Source organism: Anthonomus grandis, chromosome 11, assembly GCF_022605725.1.
Source record: "Anthonomus grandis grandis chromosome 11, icAntGran1.3, whole genome shotgun sequence".
In the NCBI taxonomy this organism is placed as follows: Eukaryota; Metazoa; Arthropoda; class Insecta; order Coleoptera; family Curculionidae; genus Anthonomus; species Anthonomus grandis.
The window spans coordinates 3,711,965-3,737,186 of record NC_065556.1 but is presented as its reverse complement, the minus strand read 5'-3'; the positions used below and the strand labels follow the sequence as shown (position 1 = coordinate 3,737,186).

At 34.1% G+C, this 25,222-nt stretch overlaps 1 protein-coding gene across 1 annotated transcript; it reads left to right on the top strand.

Moving 5' to 3' along the window:
* The first annotated feature begins 1,159 nt into the window (after positions 1-1,159).
* LOC126742531 (josephin-like protein) lies at positions 1,160-23,711 on the top strand. The gene is made up of 3 exons (XM_050449181.1): positions 1,160-1,636; positions 1,690-1,870; positions 23,463-23,711. The coding sequence occupies exons 1-3, from the start codon at positions 1,377-1,379 to the stop codon at positions 23,646-23,648; spliced, it is 627 nt and encodes a 208-aa protein (XP_050305138.1). The 5' UTR covers positions 1,160-1,376; the 3' UTR covers positions 23,649-23,711.
* The last annotated feature ends 1,511 nt before the right edge of the window (positions 23,712-25,222 follow it).

Here is a 25,222-nt window from a genome sequence, read left to right as displayed (position 1 = left end):
TGGATGCAGGGTCCAGCTAGTCTGGTATGAGACAGGCCAAAGCGCATATAGGTGGGCCCTCTGCCTGTCTCACCAAAAATGTACTACGCCTAAAAAGACGCGAAATTCGGCTAGTGACAGGTCTTTTAACCGGTCACTGGCACTTAAGAAGCCATCTCCATACTATCGGTATTGCGGACAACCCGGAATGCCGATGGTGCTGTGAGGAGGATGAAACCGTTGACCATGTAGTCGGGGAGTGCCCAGCACTCACGCGCGCCAGGTTCAAATACTTGGGTAACACTTTCAGTGTACCGAGCGACTTTAAGTCCTTCAGACCAGAGAGCCTTATCGGTTTCTCTAAGGCCGTTGGGCTCTGGTAACCCTCGGTGGGGCATGACGGGTCCATCAGGAGACCTATATGCACAACTGCCTCGGCAGCCGACTGTTTCAACAATTCAATTCGACAATTCAATACTCAGATCTAATTACGCAACCATCTTATCGCATCTATTCTTAACTAAATGTAACTTTTTATTTTGTTTTTTTTAAACATAACCTCCCAAAAACATTAAATGTTTTATTTCCCTACAATTGGCACACCTGAAATTTATCAGAGTGACCAACATCGAAAGGACACAATCGCGCAAAAAGGCGTCCCCCTAGTAGTGGTCATTTACTTTTCAGTCCAGGTGTATTTATTAAGTTCGTGGTCGAGCCCTATCAAACAATTTTTTTTTGAAAGTCAGTCAAAAAACAAATATTTTTAGGGATGTCAAAAATCTACAAACTATAAAAATATTTATAGTATGTAGATTTTTGACAATCCTACAACTTCGATATAGAAATTAGTGCTGGACCTCGTATGGTTTATAGGCTATCTTTGCCGTACGGCTTGATAACGCACTTTGTATGTTTTGTTGTTTTTATTTTTGTTTTCTCTTAGGTAACATGGAAGAACACTTTGTGAACTGTGTTTACCTTTTATATAATGGTTACTTCTTTATCATATTATATTGCATAATAAACGACATTATTATTATAGTTATTAATTATTTCTTAAAACCAAATGACGGAGTCACCAATAAGAGTCCGCGAATGTTAGCTACATAGATAAATTTCTGAGTTCGCGTGTTTATGACCTAGGCTTAAGCAATATTGTCATCTTCGAATTCAAAACAGAAAACAGCTGATTTTTAGCCAACAGACTGCATCTTAGACATAAACATTAAAAAATTAAGTTAAAATTATTAAAATGGTTTTAGGGCTGAAAACAGAGCAAGAGAATACGGATAATACAATATTTTAGCAGCCTAAGTAAATCAAAACGAACAACGAATATCAATTTGCATAAAAATACTATAAATTAATGCCCTATTTATAATGTTAAATTAAAAATGTCTTGTCCAAGGGAGCAGGTAGTGTACCATGAAAAACAAGTTCGGCAGCTCTGTGCCGTGCATGCCCTTAACAATTTATTCCAGGACAAAAACGCTTTTTCTAAATATGATCTGGATAATATATGTAACAATTTAAGTCCAGAATATTGGATAAACCCTCATCGGTCTGTCCTTGGTTTAGGTAACTATGATATTAATGTTATCATGAGTGCTCTACAGTCTAGAGGCTACGAGATGATTTGGTTCGATAAGAGAAAGTACCTGGTAATCATTTTAACTGTTTTCATAAAAACTGAGCTGTGTTTTTCAGGGACCCAAGTTGCCTTAACCTACAAAACATCACCGGGTTTATTTTAAATGTACCATCAGATTATAAATTAGGATTTGTGACAATCCCACTTAAAAGGAGACATTGGATAGCAGTAAAACTATTACATGGAGTTTATTACAATTTGGATTCAAAGCTTGACTTTCCCATACCAATAGGAACTGTAAGTATGTTAACCATAATAGTAAAAAACTATATACTTCAATAATAATAAATGTCTTCCTTTCTTTCTTCCTTCTTTTTCTGCATACAAATATACAAATTCTTAAGTAAAATACATTATAATGCACACACCCAGATTACAGTTGGCAAAGTTTAGCCATAGGTCATTCTTCCACTTAACCAATTACAAAAACCCTATGTGACCATGCAGTAGAAAAAAAAATAAGAAAAATAATGAATATTATTTCTGATAGAAATTAAAAAAAAAAATAAAAACAAATTTATAGCATTATACAATACTGATCTCCATCAGTAAAACATATTTATAGGCAAGCTTAAATTTATGTAATGAACTGTGTTTAAGATTAGGTGAAAGAGAATTATAAAGTTTAATACAGTTATATGAAAAAGCCTTTTTGAAATAGTGAAGTTCTATGCTTAGGAGTTGAAAAATAATTAAAGTCTGTTAAATTTACGTTATGTACATTCGATCGTACCTCTAATTTTTGGTATAAGTACTTAGGTTTCTTACAGTCTAAAAGTTTTCTAAAGAAAATCATAGAATACAATTTGTATATATTGCACCTTAACTGTCCCATACTTGTGATGCTGTTAGATACATGATCATATTTTCTTAAGTTAAACATAAATCTACAGCATGTGTTTTGAACATATTATTTATTTATTTTATTATTTATTATTTATTTATTTATATTTTATTTATTTATTTGGAGGGATCAGTACACCCTGACTCCCTGCCACATTTATTTACAGTAATTTTATAAAAAGAAAAATTATGTACGAACAAAAAAAAAATATATATATATTATTACACTGTATCTATCTTAAATTAACGCCTAGGTGTTCATAACACACCTGTGTGCGCTGTTGTTTCAAAAAAAAGTTGGTTCTATTTTCCGAATTATAATAAACTTGCTTAACTAACCTTAAAACTATTGTGATAAATCCTGCTCTCGATTTTATATTTTTTGTCCTAGTTTTAAATGAAATATTTTTGTCCTTTTGGTCCTAAACACCTACGTCTCTCAACAATTGCATAACACTTATTATTACATATTATATACAGGTATAAAAACTAACTATCCTACATTAGAAAACAGTGGCAAAATCTTGGTAATGGTTATGAACATACTTATTGCATTCCTTGCTAAATTTTGATTTATTTTTTAATTTTTTTAATGTGCAAGGCAGAAGATTATAGGTTTTTGGTGCTAAGTATACAAAGAATTTTAAATTTATATTTTTTAAACTGCTAGGAACGTATAAATCACCTCTAGCCCTTGATCTTGTATTATGGATATGATTTATATGGTTTCTTATGTGAGTTTTAAAATGAATATATGTACATATTGTTGTAATGTATAATGTCCTTATATTAGTTGCTTGTTCTGTAAAAAGTTGATTTGTAGGGAAAAGCCTTGATTTGTTAAAAATAGTCTTCAAGATATATTTATGGACAATAGTTAATTTATATAAAGCATTGTTATATAATCCTCCCCATACTAAAATACCATATCTTAAAATTGACTCAGTGAGTGACTTATAAATTATAATAAGTTCCTTAATATTTAGAAACGTTCTAAGTATATAAAATTTATAAATCAATTTTTTTAGTTTATTTGCCAGATAATCTGCATGTACATGCCATTTTAGATTCTGATCCACATATATCCCGAGATACTTAGTATGAGCTGTTTCCTTGATCTGATTATATCTATCAATAGAAAACTGAAAAAAATTGGGTCTATTTGCTGCAGTTAGTGAAAAGGCAATGTAGTTGGTTTTGGTGACATTTAGACTTAGCTTAAATGTTTCCAGCCAATTTTTTACTTGATTAAGGCCTTCTATGGCATACTGCTTTGTTTGATCCCAGTCTGTACCATTAAAAAGTAATGCTGTGTCGTCTGAGTATGAAATAATTTCTCCATTATTAAGTTTTGTTTTAAGGAGAGAGTTTAAGTAAATTATAAACAGAACCGGGCCTAACACTGTGCCTTGCGGGACTCCTATCTGTATTACCTCTTCTTTGCTTAAAGTATTATTTATTTTAACAACTTGTCATCTATTTTTTAAGTAATTTTTCATTAGAGTTATTGCAGTTCCTCTTACCTCATAATGTTCCAAAACTTCAAACAGTTTGTTATGTGGAACAGTATCAAATGCCTTAGCGAGATCTATGAAAACACCAAGGCACTTTCTGCTCTGGTTAAGATGATTAGTGACTGCTGAAGTGATTTTGTGTAATGCATCGGAAGTACTACAACCTGGTAAAAACCCATATTGATTTTCAGCCAAAATGTTATTAGTGACAAAGAAGCTCAATAATCTGTCTTTCAGACTTTTTTCAAATATTTTTGCGAAGCAAGTTATTAAGCTTATCGGCCGGTAATTATTGACAACACTTTTGGGTCCTGATTTATGAATCGGAGTGACGACCGTTAATCTAAAGCTTGAAGGTATATGTCCAGTCTTATAGATTTGATTTATGATGTGAATAAGTGGCTCTAGAATTTCTATGTGTGTTTGTTTAACCAGATTAGCCGATATACCATCAAAACCTGGGGAACTTTTATTTTTAAGGTTGTTAATGTGTTTTATTAGTTCATTATGGGTAATAGGTGTCAAATATATAGATTGTGTAATAGGGTTCTCCATGCTATGTGGGTTGTGAGGTTGTGGGATTTTTTCTGCCATCTGAATACCAATATTTGTGTAATATTGATTACAAAAGTCAGCCATTTGATGTTCATCTTGGAAGTTTTCCCCATTTTCATTTTTTATTTTAATGTGACGTTTTTCTGTCTGTTTTTGATTCGTTGCATCTCTTATTACTTCATACATTTTCTTCATATTATCTTTATTTTTATTAATCTCATTTCTATAATAATTTCTTTTTTGAATTGATATAATTTTATTTAAATGGTTTCTATAATTTTTATATTCATTCTAGTTCTACATTATAATTTTTTAATAGTTTTCGTTTTAGTTTGTCCCTATGTTTGATTGAGGCCATTATAATAATATTGAATTCTTTCTTTACTAACAACATCTAAAAATGGGATAGTACACAATTAAACAATAATTGAAGCCCGCGGGACAACAATGTACCGGGTGGCCAACTAAGAATGGACGTCGGCGATATCTCAGGCCCTAATAGTCGTAGCGCCTTGAAAAAAAAAGTTTTGTAATAAAAGTGGCCAAAAAAAATGCTGGAAATTATTTTGAAGTTCATTGGTCAACCGCAAGAGGACGCCACAGCTTCTTTAAATCTTAAAATTGCATTTTTGCCAAAAAACCTCCAATAATGGACACCTCAAAATATTATATTATTATTCTAGGAAGATTTCCTCACAAAAAAGTTTCTACAAAAATTTCTGTCAGTTGTCAAATAAAGTGGTGGGGGGCGTTTTTAGCTTCAATAAAGAAAACAGCTGAAAATCAGCTATGACTGGACCGATTTTTTTTAAACATATTTTTGTTTTAAGTCTATTGTTGCCTTATTTTTTCAACCAAAAGAAAAATCAATTTACTTCTCCTAAAATCCGCTAGAGGGCGATGACTTGTGACTAACCCTTTCTGACGGATTATTTCAAAAAACTCAAATGCAACTATATATATTTTTTTACGTCATTAAAAGCGGGGAAGAAAACCAAAGAAAGTGGTGAAAACGACACTTCGATATCACTTGTTAAACTAAACTTATTAACAAAATAGTGTCCATTCGAAAATAAAAGTGATAAAAATGGCCATAAATTACTATTTGCTTAGACAAGCTGAATAAACTCGTATTAACTAAGTATTTTAAAAAAAAAACAAACTCAGTAGTGTTTTAGAAAATCCGAGATATAGAATTGATCGTTATATGTTTATTTATACAGGGTGTTAACTAAATAAAGTTGGCCAAATTGGCCTATTTTGGGAAAACTGTGCATACAGTTTATAGTTGTTCTATAGGAAAGTTTTGAAAATTTGGCACCATACCATACCATAGAAAAGTTAATTAAAGATACAACAATAAAATAATTTGACACTTGTAACAATTTTGATGATACCGGATGTAGGTGAAAACTTGCTTATTTTAAATAGAACACTCTATAATATGTTATTTGATATTTAAATTCTACATACAATTTTAAGAAATCTTAGGTGGTATAATAAATAATATGTTATACACATAATTTATTTAGTGCCTCCCCAAATGTTCAAAATGCATTCCATCATTTTCTATGCACTGAATCATCTTTTGTTCGGTAGACAGAACTGCAGTCTCTACCTCAGCAAATGAGAGAGTCTGCATGCAATCCCTAATCCGGCCAATCATATTTTGTAGCGTCGTAGGTCTTGTTGCAAAAACAATTTCTTTAACTCGACCCCATAAATAAAAATCCAGGCACGTTAGGTCTGGTGATCTAGCCGGCCATGGAAAGGTACCGCCCCGTCCTATCCATCTACCAGAGTAGGTAGCATCTAAAAACTCCCGAACATTTCGGGCGAAATGTGCTGGACAGCCATCGGAACATCATTCGTTGGCGAATTTCAAGTGGCACATCCTCTAATAAAATTGGCAATTCCTCCCTTAAAAACTGCAAATAATTTGCACCATTTAGTGCGTTGTTAAAAAAAAATGGGCCGATAATTCGACCTCCTAATATTCCTGCCCAACAATTTAAAGACTAACGGCCTTGATGCTGGACTTCTCGCATCCAGTGCGGATTCGTTGGTGACCAGTAATGAATATTGTGGAGATTCACGCCTCCATTGCTGTGAAATGTAGCCTCATCTGTCTACAATATGTTTGAAAGCACCTGAGGATCCTCTGCAATCATACCCAAAAGCCAGTGACAATGGTCTAGCCTTCGGTCAAAATCTTGTGCACTTAATTCTTGATGCAGGACTAAATGATATGGATGAAACCTGGAACAAGATGATGACTGCTGATTCAACAGAATAGACCAATCTGGTGCTTTTCGTGTAAAATTTAATTAATTTTACATTTAAAGCATCATCATCAAAAAATGAACTCTCATTGGGAAAATTAAGTCTCATCGCGTATAGTGAAGATTAATATCCAAAAGATCGCTTACCTGTACTCCTTAAGAATATTCTGAACAGTAGTTCGACTTACTCCCAGGTCGTGCGCTATTGTTCTAGTACTTAAGTGAGGATTAAACTCGACGTACGCTAAAACATTTATTATGTTGTCTTCGGTGCGTCCCCTGCGTTGTCTCCGAAACACGGGCAGCCGAACGTTTCCAGTCGTTCGCAAACGATGTGTGATTCGAAGAAAAAATTTTGCAGTAGGATGGCGTCTATCAGGATACTGATGCGCATACACCCTTGCAGCAACTGTGGCATTTCTCATACATTTAAAATAAGTACCTATTATGTCAAACGCCTCTTCGTTTGTGTAAAGCATTGTTAAACAAAGCAATACGAAAAACAGAGATAAAAAGTTAAGGAACAAAAAACTTGAACAAAACACAAAAAACCGAAACAAAACAGGAAAAACTGGAACAATACGAACAACTGGCACAACACGAAAAAGTGAAACAACACGGAAAACTGGAAAAACAAAGTTCACAATACGGCGAACTAACAAGAAACCTATTGGATGTTATTAGCGAGACTTAAAAACGCTTTAACAATCCCAAGAAGAGACGCTAAAATGACATTTAACTGAAATATTTACATATTTTGCTTCCATGGTTACCTGCCACTTTTGTTTCCATAGCCTACTAACTCAACTTTCCTATGCACAGTTTTCCCAAAATAGGCCCATTTGGTCAACTTGGTTTAGTTAACACCCTGTATAAATAAACGTATAACGATCAATCTTGTATGTCGGATTTTCTAAAAGAGTACTATGAGTTTGTTTGTTTAAAAAAATACTTATATAAAAGGAGTTTATTCAGTTTGTCTAAGCAAATAGGAGTTTATCGCCATTTTCGTCATTTTTATTTTCGAAGGGACACTTTTTTTTATAACTTTTGTTTAAGAAATGATATCGAAGTGCCGTTTTCACCAGTTTCTTTAGTTTTCTTCCCCGCTTTTAATGACGTAAAAAAATACATATAGTTGAATTTGAGGTTTTTGAAATAATCCGTCAGAAAGGGTTAGTCACAAGTCAACGTCCTCTAGCGGATTTTAGGAAAAGTAATTTGATTTTTTTTTTGGTTGAAAAAATAAGGCAACAATAGACTTAAAAAAAAATATGCTTAAAAAAAATCGGTCCAGTCATAGCTGATTTTCAGCTGTTTTCTTTATTCAAGCTAAAAACGCCCCCCACCACTTTATTTGACAACTGACAGAAATTTTTGTAAAAACTTTTTTGTGAGAAAATATTCCCAGAATATTAATATAATATTTTGAGGTGTACGTTATTAAAAGTTTTTTGGCAAAAATGCAATTTTAAGATTTAAAGAAGCTGTGGCGCACTCTAGCGGTTGACCAATAAACTTCAAAATAATTTCCAGCATTTTTTTTTGGCCACTTTTATTACAAAATTTTTTTTTTCAAGGCGCTACGACTATTAGGGCCTGAGATATCGCTGACGTCCATTCTTAGTTGGCCACCCGGTACATAAGCCACATTCAGTAACTTTTGAGAAAAACAACTTTAAAGGTGGTATGTCTTTTTCATGTCCAAATAAAACTACACTTTCTGTTAATATTAAAATACATTCAAAAATGGTAGTCAGTAACTCTTAGTACAAAAGAAGTTTTATAAACTCTTTAGTTTTAATAAGAAACACTCAAGTTTAAAAACATTAAGTACATTATTAAATATCAATAGTCTCTAAAAATACTTACTTTACAAATGTATGAAAACGTTTTTAAAATATAAATAGAAAAAACTACTTTCTAATTTGCTTTTTCAAGTGTGGGCAAAAATTCTCTATAGGATTCAAATCAGGTGATCGGGAAGCCCAATCCAATACTTTAATTTTTTCAGATGGAACAAGTTTCTCTCCAACATGTATGTAACTGTTCTCCTAAGCTAAAGCTAGCTTCTCCTAAGTTAAATTTTACTATATTCATACAAATTGGTTATTGGACACCCAAAAAAATTATTTTTTTAGATTTTTTAAGACACAGTTTTATTCGGTTATCTTTATTTTAGATTCGGGTAGTTATTTAAGGTCACTATCAGTTGGATAGTAATCTCTGTTTGCTATACTCATTGAACTAAAATGACTATCTGAGCGCTTTAGTGTTGACTGAAAATATTCAATATATTTTGCAAAAATCTCGATTTTCAGTAAAATGTGGCTTATATATCTTGTTGCCTCAAGCCCCTCAATTAAATATAGACATAACAAGTCTATAAGTGGTGCAGTAGCCCACTTTTTTTCATTTTAAAATTTTAAATGTACCTATTGGCATACAAAGTCTTCATTTTTATGTAACTTCTTTGTAACAAGCTTTGAACATGTTTATTAAATTTTAACTTTATATCTAAATATGTAGTTCTAAATTTTTTGCATGATCAGAAAGTCAGAGTTTCATTATCTATAACCAGTTTAAGTCTTTTTGTGAGTATATTACATTGATTTTTAGAACAAAAAAGGAGCCTCAGTTGTTTTAGGATTGACTTGTAAATTAGGTTGCTCAGAAAATTGCAAAATTGCCTGTAAATCATTATTTAACAAAACTGATGCCTCTTCTGGGTTAGAGGGATTAAATTTAAACAAAACTTGAGTATCATTAACATATACTTGTAAATGAGTTTTGAACTACTAAAAAAATATCTGAGGTATATAAAACAAAAAGAAGAGAGCCAAGAATTGAACCACTAATTGAAGAATCCTTGCTCCTCCTCATAAAGTTTGTTCAACATGAATGTTTTTCAGTTGAAAACCACGCTCTTAAATCTAAAAAAATTTTTATCAGGTATTTCGTAAACTCAGCTCATTTCTCGATAATAGAGATATTTTACGTGTTGTCGGCCGTATTAAAAATAGCCAAATTGATTTTAATAAAAAACACCCAATTCTCTCACCTTCCAATAATCGTTTAACGGATTTAATTATAGAATATACTCATAAAATTATGTTACACCCTGGCTTACAAACTCTTCAATATATTCTCTCCCAAAAATATTCGGTTATGACTCCCAAACGTACCATTCGTTGTATCATTTCTAGATGTCATAATTGGACTTGGACTTGCTAGTTTTAATGGCTACTGCTTACGAGGCGATCTGCCAGCACACTTTGGAGAATCGGGAAAACTGTCGGGTTTGTACCCTGTTCCCCGAACCGATATTTTCACAATTTTTAATACTGAAATGCACGGTGACGCCTTCCCTACGATGCATTTGGCATCATCTGGCTTGGCTACCGACGTGAATAGGTTCAGCTACCACTGGCAAGGGCAGGAAAGCGAGGGTTCCAAAGGATAGGAAAAGAAAGAACGACCACGTGTTGACTGGGCGCAGGATGACGCGGAAGTGAACTCGATACTTTCACTAAATTTACTTCTTAAAGGCACGTTATATCCAACGGCAAGGGGTAGGAAAGGGTTTAGGAAAGGAATCCGAAGGATAGGAAAGGAAAAGAACGACCACGTGTTGACTGGGTGAAGGATGACGCGGAAGTGGATGTCATAATTGTTTTAGCTCTAACCCTTCACCAATTCAACCTCTCATGGGTGACTTACCCCCTAGTCGTCTAACAACAGTAAAGGTCTTTGCTCATGTTGGTGTTGATTACGCCGGACCGTTCTCTATAACCTCAAGCCGTGTTAGAGGTACTAAGGTAAAACTAAAGCATATGCTGCATTTTTGGCGGCCTTGCACCATTTTATTGCTCGGAGAGGTAGGGTGAACCACATTTATAGTGATCAGGGAAGAAACTTTACCGGTGCATGGAAAGAAATTTATTCTTTTATGCATCTCGCCTCACAAGAAGAAAAAATTGAATGGCATTTTAATCCACCCTGTGCTCCAAATTTTGGAGGTTTGTGGGGGAAGCAGGTGTCAAATCAGTAAAAACACACCTTGTTCGTGTAATTGGTTTGCAAACACTCACATTTGAAGAACTCAATACCGTCCTCATTCAAATAGAAAGTGTTCTTAACTCTCGCCCCTTATGCCCTCAAAGCTCGGACCCACATGATTTTAAGGTTTTAACTCCTGAACATTTCCTAACTCTTACCCCTTTGAATTCTTTTCGTGAACCTGACTTGAGTGCTATCAATATTCGTCGTCTTTCACGCTGGCAATTATTGCAACAACTTCATCAAAGCTTTTGGGACAGATGGCACACAGAATATTTACATACTCTAATGCAACGCAGTAAATGGACAAACAATACAGTACATACCAAACACTTTAGTCTTAATTAAAGAAGATAATTTACCTCCCTATAAATAGTCTTTGGGTCGAGTTACTCACGTATATCCCAGCCGCGATGGCATCACAAGAGTTGTCACATTAAAAACTAATAAGGGAATTTTTGTTCGCCCAGTGAATAGACTGTCCTCTACCAGTCAATTAATTTGTCTTATTACACCCTTATTAAAATTTCATTATTATGTTTATGATATTTTAATTCACGCTCTTATTTAGAAATAACTGATAAATTTAATTATTTTTTGTTTTGGGGTTTTTATATTGATTGTAAAATTCACATTTTAAGCGGGCTGGCGGTATGTTCAGTAATGGCATTAGCATGACTTAATAGCACTAATTTTTTAAATACTGCTAATAATCTCACTTCTCTAAGTAAATTTTGAATGACCCCTATATCTAAAAATATATCTGCTCACTAACACCAAAATTCCTCATTCCCCTCCTAAAAATTAACGAGGAGCCAGACGTGAGAGGAGTGGAAAAGCACTGGATAGAGAAGCACAAAAAGAACCATTTTCGTGTATTTGATGCATTTTTGTGTATACTTCACTAGTACTCAAATTCAGTAACTAACTAATCCCGTAAAACCTTGCCAAAGTTATCAAAAATACCGGCCGGTAACGGGAGTGACGGGCTGCTCAAGTATATAGCAGAAAGGAATCAGGAACAGCCTATGGTATGTTCATTTTTTTATCCCTTTCTCTCATAAATGTATTGCTTTCACCCCCACTCTTGTTATAAGATTTTATAAAAATAGTAATATTCTTAGTTACCATAATAATTTTTCTCACACTTTCTAAGCTCTAGCAGCTGTTTCATCCGAAGCAAGCTGATGCTCCCTTTCATTCAAGTATTTTAAATTCTTACGACTTGAAAATGCACGTTCTTTCTCCCACACGAATAACTTCTTCATCTGCAACTACAATTGACTATTTCTGTACAAATTTTGTTGACGTTTTATGCACAGTACTCCCATCTGGTATTTCCGACCTTGAAGCTATTCTTGCTAAAATGCCATATAATACTGTATCATCTTCATCTCATTATATGGGAAGAATTTTCAGCAGGAGAAATTTCAATGCTTTTTCTGCTGCTACAGCTTCGGTAAATTAGAATGCACTTGAAACGGCTTCTGACCCACTTACTTTATTTTTTCAAGTTCTGTGTGATAAGATCAATCAGTGCTTTCCTAAAATGAGGCTTAAAACTAAGAAACGAAAACCATGGGTTACAAGAGGCCTTAGAATTTCTGCTAAAAACCTCCGTTTTTTAACTAAATTGTGCAAATATACCACAAATGAAAATATCCTTGTATATCATCAGAAATACCGTAGTCTGTACAGAAAGACAATTAAAGCAGCAAAATCTAATTATTATAGGGATCGCTTAAATATGTCATCAAATAGGCAAAGAGAGTGTTGGTCGATTATTAATGATTTTAGACATTGCCATAGAAAAGTATCGGAACCGGAGTTAAGACCTGACATTTTAAACGACTATTATTGTGATATACCTAATATCTCGCTCAAGGGCATTCGTAGTAACATTGATCCCTTACACTATCTTCAACAAGTGTCGGTTGAGCATTCATTTTTCTTTCATCCTGTCGAACTTACCGAAGTAAAAAATGAAATCAAACGCCTAAAAAACCATAAATCATCTGGAGCTGATGGGATATCTTCGAGGTTGTTACTCTTTTTGCCTGATTCAGCCTTAAATGCTTTAGTTTCTGCCATAAACAATTCTTTACATAATGGCATTTTTCCTTCATGTTTAAAAGAGGCAGTGGTTATCCCTCTTCATAAGGGTGGAGAGTTGGATCAGCTTTGTAATTTCCGTCCCATTTCTATTTTGTCTACCCTCTCTAAGATAGTTGAAAAACTTGCAAAAAGCAGAATTTTGTCCTTTTTACATCATAATGGCATTTTGTCTGCAAATCAGTTTGGATTTCAAGCCGGTAAAGGGACTCATGATGCTGTTTTTAGCTTTTTGGAGAGCGTCTATGTGTCCTTGAATTCTGGAGAGTCATCGGCGGCAGTGTTTTGTGATCTATCCAAAGCATTTGACTGTGTGGATCATGGAATACTGTTATCTAAGCTCGATAAATATGGTTTTAGAGGCGTAGCATTGCGATTGCTTGAGTCCTATCTATCAAATCGTACTCAGAAGGTTTCAGTGTCTGGGCGTTTGTCTGCTTCTAGATCCCTAAAATGCGGCGTTCCCCAGGGTTCAGTGTTAGGACCACTGTTATTTTTACTGTATGTGGATGACTTGAGTTCATTGAAACTGCAGGGCAAGGTGGTTCAGTTTGCTGATGATACCACCATACTATGGAGCCATAAAAATTCTGACTATATTAAGACTTGTATCCTTGGAGACCTTCAGATTTTATCAGGGTGGTGTGCTTCCAACAGGCTCGTGTTTAATGTAAGAAAGACGTCTATTATGGGGTTTAAGTGCGATGTTCAGGGTCTGATGTTTGACGAAAATTCCCTCTTACAGAATAAAGAGTGCTGCATGTTCCTAGGAATTACCATTGATGGTCGCCTTCGGTTTGAAGATCATATTTTACATTTGGCTGGGAAATTATCTTCTGGATGTTTCGCAGTAAGAATGGCAAAACAAGAGCTGGGAGGGGTGGTTGCACGTTCAGTGTACTTTTCACTTATTGAATCTCATATTCGGTATGGCTTGCCTTTTTGGGGTTTAACCAATAAGGGGCTACTTAACATTATCTTTGTTATTCAAAAAAAAGCAGTTAGATACCTGTGTTCTGCTAAGTTAAGAGATTCTTGCAAACCCCTCTTCATTTCTGAAAAAATCCTAACTCTTTTTTCACTCTTTATCTTAGAAACAGCTGCTCTTATTCACAAAATTCCCAAACTACCCTCTGACACTGGCCATTTGACTCGTCGTGTAAATGATGTTCCCCTACCTATTCCTACGTCTTCCCTTACCAAAAACTCATTAATTTACATAAGTAAAAAAATTTACAATCATGTTCCTCTGTGTGTTAGACATATATCGGATATTAAGAAATTTAAAAGAGAAATAAAGTCGCTTTTATTGTCTAAGGCATATTATAACCTGGATGACTTTTTTAATGATAGGTTTTAACCTTGGACATGTTGGAAAGTTTTCTTTTTTTCCTTTTTTCTTCTCTAGTTTTGTCAATAAGTTTACCTTTATTTAGTAATTGATTGTTTTATTTAGTTATCTTTAATTTAAGTATGTTCAAATAGTTTTGTCTTTTTGTGTTTAATTTTGTTCATTGTTTTGTCAATTTTTGAAATTGTATTTGTGTTTTGTTTTTTTAGCTTGTAGGATGCTTGTACACAAGATTATTCTTACGTAATATAGCACATTTTCTTTCTTTCTTTCTTCTTTCATTCAACTGCAATATCAGAAGTATTGTACTGCATTTTAAAAGTTTTTTATTAAATATTCAATTGAGCTTCAACTTCTGCTTGCTAATTTTAATTTTCCTGACATTGTTATATTAACAGAACATTGGCTTAGACCTAATGAATGTTTTTGTATTGATGAGTCAGTTTATTATAGACAAAACTTTCCGCATGGAGGGACTGCTGTTCTAATTAGGAGAAGTTTTTCAAAACTTTTTCTGTACTGTTGATAAGTTTGGTGATGCCTCAATTGAATGGGTTTTTGAATGTTCGGTGTTTTTTTTTGTAAATTGTTTAATATGTACGTTATTTGTATATACCGCCCGCCCTCTGGGGATATCAGTATGTTTCTTGACAGGTTAGATTGTCTTCTGTCCCAGCTCCCTATTCACTCGCGTGTTATCTTAGCTGGAGATTTTAATATTAATTATTCAGCGGTTTTTCTAACCGCAAAGAATTTCTCTTGATGGAATCTTCAGATCATATGCACTTGCCATGCATGTTAATGCACGCACTCGTATTTTGTCCTTCATCAACTTCTATTGATTATTTCTGTAATTTGGACGGTCTTACCTGTTCAGTGCACTCAGTGGGTATAACGGATCATGAGGGTGTGTATGTCCAATTCCCATTTCGTCTGTATAACCATTTTTTTCCTTTTATTATACATTGCATGATAAAATAAATATCTGCTTTCTCTTAGTTAGACTTAAATCCAAGAGACGAAAACCACGGATCACCGCGGGACTAAAAACATTTGCCTAAAATTTGCGATTGCGAAATCTATTGACAATCAATTCATCAGTATTCATCATATAGGCGTCTGATAAAAGTCAGAAAGGAACTGTATTACAATGAGCCCTTATACTCGGCCATACAGAAGGAAAGTTGGTCAATCATTAACGAATGCAGGCAGTGTTCTCGTCGGCGGTTGGTTGAACCAGACTTGGGGCCCGATGATTTCAATGACTATTTTTCTAATATTGCTAAGAAGGTACTGGAAGCGGTTCCCAGTGACAGCGATCCATTGCAGTATCTTAATCGGATTGCTATCAACCAATCATTCTTCTTCCACCCTGTAGATGCTACCGAGGTCCTTGAAACAATTCAGTGCTTGAAGAATCATAGGTCTTGTCATTTCTGCCTACGAGCGCTTTAAGTGCTTTGCTTTGGGCAATCAATCAGTCATTGCTTCCGGGCGAGTTTCCATCCTGTTTAAAGGAAGCTATGATTATGCCTCTTCATAAAGGTGGTAGTTTGGACCGACCCTCTAACTTCCGTCTCATATCAATTTTATCTACTCTCTCCAATGTTCTTGAGCGGCTTGAAAAAAAGAGATGTGTCTGTTTTTTTACCAAATACTGGTGTCTGTGCTGTCCCCTAATCAGTATGGATTTCAGTCATCTAAGGGCACGCAGGATGCCATTTTCAGATTCTTGGAGGGTGTGTATCTATCTATGAACTCCAAGGAGGCTGCAGCAGCGGTGTTCTGCGATCTGTTCAATCTGTCTGGCTTTCGATTGTGTGGATCATAGAATACTGCTGTCAAAGCTTGATTTTTACGGATTTAGGGGAGTGGCTTTGAGAAGGTTGAAGTCATACCTATCTGGTCGCATCTGGATTTTCTTCAGGGATAGCACACCTTATATGTGGTGTACCTCAATGGTCAGTGTTAGGTCCTATTTTATTTTTATTATACGTTAATAACTTAAGCTCTCTACCACTGCATGGACCTTCACAAAATTAAAGAGGTGTATCTTTTTGTAGCTGAAAGAATTTGACAGTTTTTTCACTCATACATAGTTAGTCCACCATCTTGCACCATTCATAATACTCGTCAAGTAAACAACTTATCTCTTCCAATCCCCACCTCCTCACTTACGAGAAACTCTTATATTTATTAGTCGTAAAATATTTAATTATGTTTCTTTTTCGATTAGGACTGATACAGACCTTAAAAAGTTTAGAGGGGAACTAAAGAAATTAACCTTACCAAAAGCTTACTACAGCATTGAAGAGTATTTTAACGACTCATTTTAAAATTTAAAATTAATTATGTATCTGTTGATCAGAGTTTTTTTTATTCTTGTTTTATGTTAGTTCTTGCCTCTTCTAGTAAATAAAGTATATTTTGACTTTGAATCTTTTGATATGAAATAAATAAACAGTTTATTATTATTATTATTAGGTAATAAAGTTATTTTGAATTTCGAACTTTTTGACATGGCCGAATATACGAAAGACTTTGATAGTTTTTTTTTAAGATAAGGTGTAAGGTAGATATATCTTTTAGAGTTTAGGATTTTTATCTACGAGGGTGATTCAAATATGATCGAGACAAATGCTCTGACACGTTTATTCGGTATCGAAAAAATTTTTAAAAAATTACAATTTTTTTAATACCGGTATCAAAGAATTTCTTGAGCAACTTGGACAGCTATGTGCGTAGAAACTCCTCTACTTCTCTACCTCATCATCGGTGGTGAATTTTTACCTCTGAGGGTTTCTTTCAGTGGTCCAAACATGTGTGAGTCGCTAGGTGATAAATCCTGACTGTAAAGGGTGTGTTTCAGCACCTCCCACTCCAATTTCCATATTGTATCCAGCGTGAGACGCGTGGTATGAGGACGCGTTATTCTGGAGAAGAATCGCACTTGGTGCTGGAATGCTCCTCCGTTTCAAGCATTAAGCTGGTTTTGTCTGGTGTAATGATGGTTCGCGGTCGACGGTCATGAGGCATTCTCGACGGTTTCGCGCCTATCCTTGAATGCTTTGGCCTATTTAAACATATCACCCCTACTCAGACACTTCAAAATACTGATTTCGCAAAAATTAGACAAATTTCGGTATTTTAAGCGGCACTTGACGTCCCACATGGTCGTTAACACGCACTTCTGACGAAAACTATGCCACAAAATTCTTTAGTTTTATTATACATATCTAAATGAATTAATGTACTCCAATAATTAGTTGACAATAGTGTACAACATATCTTCAATTTCAAAATGGAAATAAAACAATGTTTTTCTTTAATACATTTATTATTTAATTTTCCTGAAAAATAATTGGTACTTAAAATTATATACAATAATTCATTATAACAGATATTATATAAATTAGAATTAATCTGAAAATATTTAAAAGTATTTTGTTAGCACTGAACTGTGCCAACCCAAACAGGTTAGAAAATATTGTGAAGATTTTTGTATTATTTTCTTATCATACATATAAAGATATTACTATTAGGTTAATAATATTCCTATTTTACTAACACAAACAGATTCTATAGAGGATAATAATATAGGGTCTACCAATAAGAATGATATAAGTTTAAATTGCTAAAAAATAAAAACGAATTGGTTAATTTCTATGATTGATGTTTCATGTTGTAGTTTATTATGTAACATTATGTTTTAAACAAAATATCATTAAGATGTCCACCTCGGCTACGGCGGCAGACGTTTAGACGATGAACCCAATTTTCAATCACTTTTTCTAACAAGTTGGGTTGAATTTCGCGAATAACCCTAGTTATGTTAAGTTTCAACTCATTGATGGTTTGAGGATTGTTAGAATACACCTTCGACTTCATATATCCCCAAAGAAAAAAGTCCAGGGGAGTAAGATCACAGGACCTTGGTGGCCAGTTGATATTGCCATGTCGCGAAATTATTCGATCTTCAAAACGCTCTCTTAATAAATTAATTGTGGGTCGGGCGGTGTGTGTAGTCCTGTTGAAACCAATTCTGTTCGAAGTCTCCACCATCAATTGCAGGCCAAAGAAAGTTTGTTATCATGTCGCGGTAGCGCTCTCCGTTGACTGTGAGGTACGCCCTCAAATACTTTTTTGCATCCTCAAAAAAGTATGGACCGATAATTCCACCGACATGCAAACCACACCACACAGCCACTTTTAACGGATGTAATGGGACCTGTACTCATTTCTGGGGATTGTTCTGACACCAGAAACGGCAATTTTGCGTATTGACATCGCCACTAAGACAAAAATGAGCTTCATCTGAAAAGATTATTTGTTTCCCAAAATCGGCATTTTGTTCCAACTGCAACAGGGCCCAGTCGGTAAACGTTCTTCGCAAACCATGGTCAGCAGGCTTCAATTCTTGAGTTAGAACCATCTTACATGGATGTAGGCCTAAGTCTTTCTTCAAAATGCGCCCCAGAGACATTGGTGAAATGCCTAATTGCTGAGAACGGCGCAAAACAGACACATTGTTATTCGCGTCAACACTTTGTCTTACAGCGGCGATATTTTCAGCGGTCCTTGCACTTTTTTGTCGCGTTGGTGGCTTATTATCCAGAAGAGTGTACTCCCGTTCAAACTTATTAATTGTGCGCCTTATTGCGCGCTCAGAAGGCCGTCCACGATGGCCAAAATCTTCTCTAAGAGCACGATAACAGGCTCTAACCGATTGCGCATTTTCATAATACCTTTTCAGGACAGCTATACGTTGCTCTTGACTTAAACGATTCATGATGAAATGTCAAAGTATACTTAACACAACTGACGCTTGATCCGCGTTTTGACACATACCATTTTGCGTACATGGCCTACTAAACTTCTATCACTTCTATTGGTAGACCCATTATAATAATAATAAATGTTTTTTATTTGCAAAAATACAATACAAACACCAAATATTTATAAATGTAATACAAAACTATACATGCAAATAAAAGGCCGACAAATTCAAATTTATACAGTGTAGATTCTAGTCTTCAATTGTGACCCGAAAAAAAGGAACATTTTATAAAGTATACAGCTCATCTAGCAAACAATTAAGGTAATCTTTTCAGATAATACTTAAGACTAATGACATAAGTACATCATCCATGTACTAAACCTACACAAGTTAAAACAATACATTATCTTTATTACTAAAAATGAAATTTAAAAACAAAACATGCTAGACCCAGACATAAAGAGCAAAAAAATACATACATATAATATAACTACACCTAAATAAAATATTCTATAAAAATTTATAATAATCTTCTTTGTAAAAAAAATCTAAATTTTATTGCTGAATGAATTATCTTTGTTTAACATATATTTCTTTCTGTTTCTTAAAAAAAATAAACATATTCTAAAAACTAATTACAAATTCTATAACAAAGTATTACCTAAAAAACAATATATCTATCTGCAATACCAAATAAACTCTTTAGGAATGAAAACAACTTATAGTATAGGTTATATCACATACATAGTATATATTTGTTGGTCTCCGATAATACAAACAACATAACTTGGAACTATAATATTGAAAAAAAGCTTAATTCAAAGACAAATGCCTACAGAAAATAAAAAACAAGTTATAACAAAGACATTCACTTTGATCCATTCTGGGTGCTCAGGTCTGTTAAACTCTAATCTATGTCTCGTCTCACTGAACATAGGAAGTGGTATGATATGAGCATAAAATAAAATTAAAAAAGGCAGACCTTATAAACCTATATCAAATAAATAACAATATAAATATCAAACCTTATAAATAAATTCTCTGAATGATTCATGTGAAAAATAATGACAAAAGAAATTTTTAAATAAATATGTATTGTAGTGTAAAACCAGCAGTATCAGTGTTTCAGTTAAAATTTGGTGAAGGGAACTGATCAGAACAAATTCTATAGCTCAAAGTCTTAATAAAATTTACATTGCATATCTCTCTCCATGTTTTTCTTGTAATGGGGACTGAAGGAAATTGAAAAATCTTTTATTACTATGTTTATCAGGACCATTTAAAATATACCTACCTACTCTTACATGAAGGATATTTACATGAAAATTTTAATAAATTTTTTAATTGTCGAAAGGAAATGAGAAGCCAGACATTTTGTAATATGTATTTATAACAATCAAGTTAAAAATTAAATATTTGAAAGGTGAAACATCTTGACTGAAACCAACTGAATTTGATTTTATTACAGACTAACAATTGACAATACAAAAAAATAACAGTAATAAATAAAATCAAATTTTCCTACCGGACACCTGGTACAAATCAATTAAAACATTGGGGGTACACATTGACCATAGTACACAATGAAACACTGCTATTAACTCGTTTAAATTTGCCGCCACGATTTCACTAGCGCTGTCGCGAACGACCCATACAGTATTGCGCCAGCCACCATTAGTTAGTTTTTGTATGCCGACCAACAAAGATTTTACGGAGCGTTTTCTGTTTTCTTGTGGATAAATATTGAAAAGAGGATCGAACATAGAAAGGTATGTTACCTTTAAATAAATAGATTTAGTTTTTATTAATATGTTATTTTACTTCTTGTGATGTATATTGGCGCACGAAATGGCTGCTAAAAACAATATTACTATGCCAGAATCTTGACAAACTAATAAGTGCGCAAGCAAAGATTGGTTACGGGCTTTTATAAGGAGAAATCTATCCTTAAGCATTAGAAGGCCCGAAGCTTGCTCTCTATCGAGACTTACTTCTTTTACGAAACCTAATGTTGAACGATTTTTTATCCGAATATATAATTTAGATGAAACGGCTACAACAACCGTCCAGCGGCCTCATAAAATAGTAGCACAAAAAGGGGTTAAGCAGTTAAACCAGTGCACAAGTGCCGAAAGAGGATTACTACCTACTACTTGTGCAATAATTCGAGCAAATGGAATTTCTACCGCCAGCAATTATCTTCCCACGTAAAAAATGTAATAACCTCAACCAATCCAAGTGGCTGGATGATCGCAGACCTTTTCACCCAAGTAATAGATCATTTTATTAAGTATACTTCTACTACGAAAGAAAATCCATGTCTATTAATATATGACAATCGCGAAACACATATGTCTTTGGCAATAGCAGAAAAAGCAAAATCGAATGGCATAATCATTTTAACCCTACCTCCACACACAAGCAACAAGATGCAGCCTTTAGATAAGTCAGTATTTTTTTATTTCAAAAATTTTTACAACAGTGCAATTGATTCGTGGCTGGCCACCATCCTGGAGTTCCTATTATACTAAATTGCAGAATGTGTCGGTATAGCTCACTCAAAATCTACGACTCCTGCAAATATTATAAACGGTTTCAAATCTACAGGAATCTACTCGTTTAACAAAAATATTTTTATGGAAGCTGATTTTCTTTTATCCTCGGTTACTGACAGACAAAAAGATGATTTAGAAAACGACGATACACAAAAAGGAATGGTGGTAATACCATTATTAATGATATATCGTCAACAAGCATTGCAGCTACCTCCAGGGCTGATTTATCTAGTGCAACGAAAATTAGGGAATGTGGACTAGATAAGGAAAACTCAACGTTTGAAATAGCGTCGACATCAGAGAGTTCCTTTACTACGCCATTTAAGTTTGGAGGATTCGCAAAGGCTGCGCCCAGGAAAAATTCAAATCGAAGAAAAGTGTTATTTTAACCAGCACGCCGGAAATGAAAGAGCTTTCTTACAAAACAGAAAAAAATAAAATCCCAAATATTAAGACAGTGACAAAAGTAAAGCGAAATATATCGAAAGTTTTAGACAAGAAAGAGTATAAAAAGGACGTACAAAGTAAAAAGAAAAAGACAAGTGAGAGTGAATCAGAAACGGAATCTGAAAGTTCAACAACAACTGCAATTTTAGAAGACTCATTTGTATTAGTGAAATTTGATAATAACATCCACTATGTCGCTAAAATTTTGGAAGTCATAAATTCTAATGAGTTTAAAATTTCATATTTAAGAAGAAGTGCTAAGGTGTCCAATTCATTTTACTTTCCGGATGTTCCTGATATTCATACGGGACTGAAATCGGATTTCGTTATGTTATTACCGAAACCTAAAAATACAAAGAACAAAAGGCTTTCTTCTTATTATAAATTTGGATTAGAGTTTAACAATATGATACAAACTGTACCATAGTGGTACACATTGATACAAATGCAGAAATAAATATTTTTAAAAATTTCTATGTAATTAATTGTGTTTTTTTATTCTGTAACTGTTAAATTTTATAGGAATATATATACGCATAACGACATCTTAAATGCAGATTTTTGAAACGTTAAAATCGCACACTAGAGTGGATTTACTAAAAATTGTGTCATTGTGAACCACTGTCGCCTATATATTGAAAAAGAACTTTTTAGGAAACAAAGTTTGATCTAAAATAACATCCTTAAAAAAATCCCAATCCACGCCTTCAGCATGCATTGAAATGAAAAACAAACTCAAATGATATGACAAATGATGTTCTATTAGTCAATGTCATTTCTGTCAGCTCCTGTCAATTTTGCCAAGCAAGATGGCCGACATACGATTCCGATTTTCATCATGCTTTATACATGTGGTAAGGGACCCAGCTATCACATACTCGAGCTTTGAAGGTCGCTTTTAAAACATACATGCGCGCCATTTATTGCATTTGTCTCGATCATATCTGAACCGCCCTCGTATAAGAATAAGCTCATAACGTCATGTGTCCACAATAATTACTAAAATAGAAATTCAATTTGTGATTACATGACAAAGTGTACTAGATATCTAAAAAGATATCTAAATAGCTTGGGACCAAGAATTTTAAATTACCGTCAAGTAGCGTAAAATAATGAATTATTTCGCCATACAAATATTTTTTTTCGAAAATATTAGAAATAATTAATTAATATCTATTTAGGTTTAGAATAACTTGGGATACCCAGTTATGTGAAATCGTAACACAGAATTTTTGTTTTTTTTTATAGTTAAGAAGCTTGCTTTTACAGTGCATTTAATTCAACTTTTTCATCTCGACTTAGCATAAATAGGACGATTATTTGCCTTTTTTTAGAATGAAGAATTACTAAGCTTTATAAGAAACGAATTGGACTCTCAAGATAAAGAACTGTTTATAGTAGTATCCTCTAATGTTGAAAAGGCTCAAAGCTGGCTTAAAGAGAACTCAAACTATACCAACAAATTGGTGGACTCGACTAGCCGGGATGCTGAAGAAATCACCCTAAATGATATTGATTGATAGGCATGTAAGGCACTAAGTGATATAAATGTGTTAATTAATAGGAATAAATTATTAAGTTGACTTTAAATAAGTTTTATTTTGTATATCGATATGATATCGCTCGTTATTTACGAGTTGGCAAACAAAAGTCTTAGGTGAGTAAATCATTGAATCAATTTGCAGGAACAAGCCTTAAGCCAGAGGATACAAGCTTAGGACCGAGTGTTGTGAATAGAGAACTATAGTCATCGCGAGGAACTGATAGACTAATAAAAGTGCGGGAATAACCCGTATTTCGATCAAACGTTTTTCGGCCGAATTAGACAATTTCTCTGATATATTCTGAATATTCCTACAGTCAATGGTTTGTCAAATATGACGTAACAGACTAACGACACATATGAAATTAAAACATACACATTTATTCTAGATTTATTGCAACTAATGTTTGTCCATTTGACTTGATGCGTCCTTTGCAATGAGAATTTTGGTTAACAGACAGCCTGTAGCCAAAATTTTCATTTCAATTCTCAAGTAGAAACTATGACGCCAACATTAATTTTTTATGTGATATCTTAGAAAGTAAGCGGACCTTATTATTTTCGAACAAATTCCAACTTTAAAACTTACCGGATCATGGCTTGTCATGCATTTGTGAATATAATTGTCATATTAGTTGGCACGCGTCCTTTTTTATTAAAATGTATTTATGCGAGAAAGAACGAATAATTGAAATACTTATCTCTCTAATCTAAGTCTCTAATCTATTTAATGCAACTCATGCTGATCGTCCTGCAATTACTAGATCCACCGTTAGCAAAATTGAGACAAAATTTAGGGAACATGGCCATGTAAGAAATTTATCTAAAGGAAAATCTCCAAAAGTATCTGAAGATGCGACGCTGAGTGTTCTATTAGAAACGGAGAATAATCCCCATGTGGCGATTAGTACAATTTACAGGAATTCGAATTTATTAGTAGGGTCAGTGGCAAAAATACTACGAGTAAATAAATATCACCCTTATAATAAAGTACAACTGATGCATGAATTGTTAGAAATCGATTTTGACAGTCGCGTCGAGTGCAGTTTTGTGAGCAGATTCTTGAGGCTAACAATGACAATGGAAATTTCATTCGAAATGTATTTTTTTCTGATGAGGCTCTCTTAACTTTAGATGGAGACGTAAACAGACACAATTGCAGATATTGGGCAACCGAGAATTCTCATTGGACCCAAGAATACCACACCCAGCGCCCTCAAAAGTGTGGGCAGGTATTGTGAAAAATCAAATCTTTGGACCGTTTTTTTTTTCGAAGAAACAAAAATGGATTTTCTACAGAACCCTGCTTCACTTGTTTTATTCCCTGAGCCACAAGAGGCTGACATTCCAAAACGGGACATCTCCTCACTTTGCCATCGCCGTTCAATAATTTCTTGATGCAACAGATGGATTGGACGAAGAGAACTGATTGTGTGGCCACCAAGGTTACCGGATGTAACCCCTTAGATTTTTTTTCTTATAATGCTAAGGCTTTATATGCGTCCAAATAAGTCCAAAGTTTAAGTGAATACACCAAATAATGTTGATGAT